General features: G+C 37.9%; 1 protein-coding gene across 1 annotated transcript in view; it reads left to right on the top strand.

The window, feature by feature from the left end:
* LOC109376705 (zinc finger BED domain-containing protein 5-like) overlaps nt 1-1,749 on the top strand; it is a 33,755-nt gene that overhangs the window by 30,762 nt on the left and 1,244 nt on the right. The window contains 1 exon segment of the mRNA XM_019632789.1: nt 421-1,747. Within this exon segment, the coding sequence (XP_019488334.1) occupies nt 421-1,747 (1,327 nt within the window).

Here is a 1,749-nt window from a genome sequence, read left to right as displayed (position 1 = left end):
TACACCCCGTACAAATACAGGTGTATGTGACAGGGTTGGCGCCATAATGTACTTACGCAGACCAGCCACACATGTGTAGAGAGCAGCTACTGTGTAGAAAGCAGCTGCTGTGTTGAAAACAGCAGTATTGGAGGTAAAACGACACTTCATGAATTATAATTACTGGGTAAATGTAAAATCACGTACTGTAAAATCATCAACTACTGCAAAAAAAATATCTGTACCATGGGAACTAAATCTGGATGCTAATCGGTCTTTTTATATTCAGCTGTGGTTGATGTGAATACTGCCCCCTTGTATGTAAAAAAACAGCACAGAGAATGGTAAATCATAGGAAACTTTAATGAACTGTATTGACTGAACTATGCCATGTATCACTTGTGTATTATTAAAGCTATTGTTATATATTATTTTTATTAGCAAACCATCCCATGACAATGGATCGTGTAGAGAAGAATGTTAAGAAAAGAAAATATAGTGAGGATTTTTTACAGTATGGTTTTACCTCGATAATTACAGCAGGAATTGAGAAACCGCAATGTGTTATTTGTTGTGAAGTTCTATCAGCCGAATCTAAGAAGCCGAACAAACTAAAATGCCATTTTGATAGCAAACATCCGAGCTTTGCCAGCAAGGATACCAACTATTTTAGAAGCAAAGCTGATGGACTCAAGAAAGCCAGACTTGACACTGGTGGCAAATACCACAAACAAAACGTAGCAACCGTTGAGGCTTCATATTTGGTGGCACTCAGAATCGCCAGAGCAATGAAATTTCACACCATTGCTGAAGATTTGCTGTTGCCAATGGCCAAAGACATTGTTGGAGTTATGATCGGAGACGAATTTGTTATGAAATTGAGTGTAATTTCCTTATCTAACGACACTGTCCGCAGAAGAAAAGATGACATGTCTGCTGATATTCCTGATCAGGTAATCTGGGAAATTAAATCTGCTCCACTTCCAATATTTAGTATCCAGCTTGATGAATCTACAGACGTTGCAAACTGTTCACAGTTACTGGTTTATGTGAGGTATATTAATGATGGAGACTTCAAAGATGAGTTTCTTTTTTGCAAACCTCTTGAAACGACAACTACTGCACATGATGTATTTGACACAGTTGGTTCATTTCTGAAAGAGCATAAGATCTCTTGGGAAAAGGTTTGTGGTGTTTGCACAGATGGTGCTCCAGCTATGCTAGGATGTCGATCTGGATTTCAACGTTTGGTACTGAATGAGTCACCAAAAGTCATCGGAACTCACTGTATGATTCATAGGCAAATATTAGCAACGAAGACGCTGCCACAAGAGTTACAAGAAGTAATGAGAAGCGTCATAAGTTGTGTCAATTTTGTAAAGGTGAGCACTTTAAACAGTCGACTGGTTTCGCAACTGTGCAATGAGTTGGATGCGCCAAACAATGCTCTGCTATTTCACACTGAAGTGAGATGGTTGTTGAGAGGAAAAGTTTTAAAATGTGTTTTTGAGCTTTGTGATGAACTCAAAATGTTTTTTAATCAGAAAGCAAGACCACAGTTCGAAGCACTTTTCGGCGATAAAAGTGAACTGCAGAAAATAGCTTACTTGGTTGACATCTTTGCCATCTTGAATGAGTTAAATTTATCACTGCAAGGACCAAATGCAACATGCCTCGATTTGTCTGAAAAGATCTGATCATTCCAAATGAAACTTCAGCTTTGGCAAAAAAAATTAGATGAAAATAAAATTTACATGTTGCCTATTCTAT

This window comes from Hipposideros armiger, unplaced genomic scaffold (assembly GCF_001890085.2).
Source record: "Hipposideros armiger isolate ML-2016 unplaced genomic scaffold, ASM189008v1 scaffold_1174, whole genome shotgun sequence".
NCBI classification, from domain to species: domain Eukaryota; kingdom Metazoa; phylum Chordata; class Mammalia; order Chiroptera; family Hipposideridae; genus Hipposideros; species Hipposideros armiger.
This window is presented reverse-complemented; position numbering and strand designations above follow the sequence as displayed.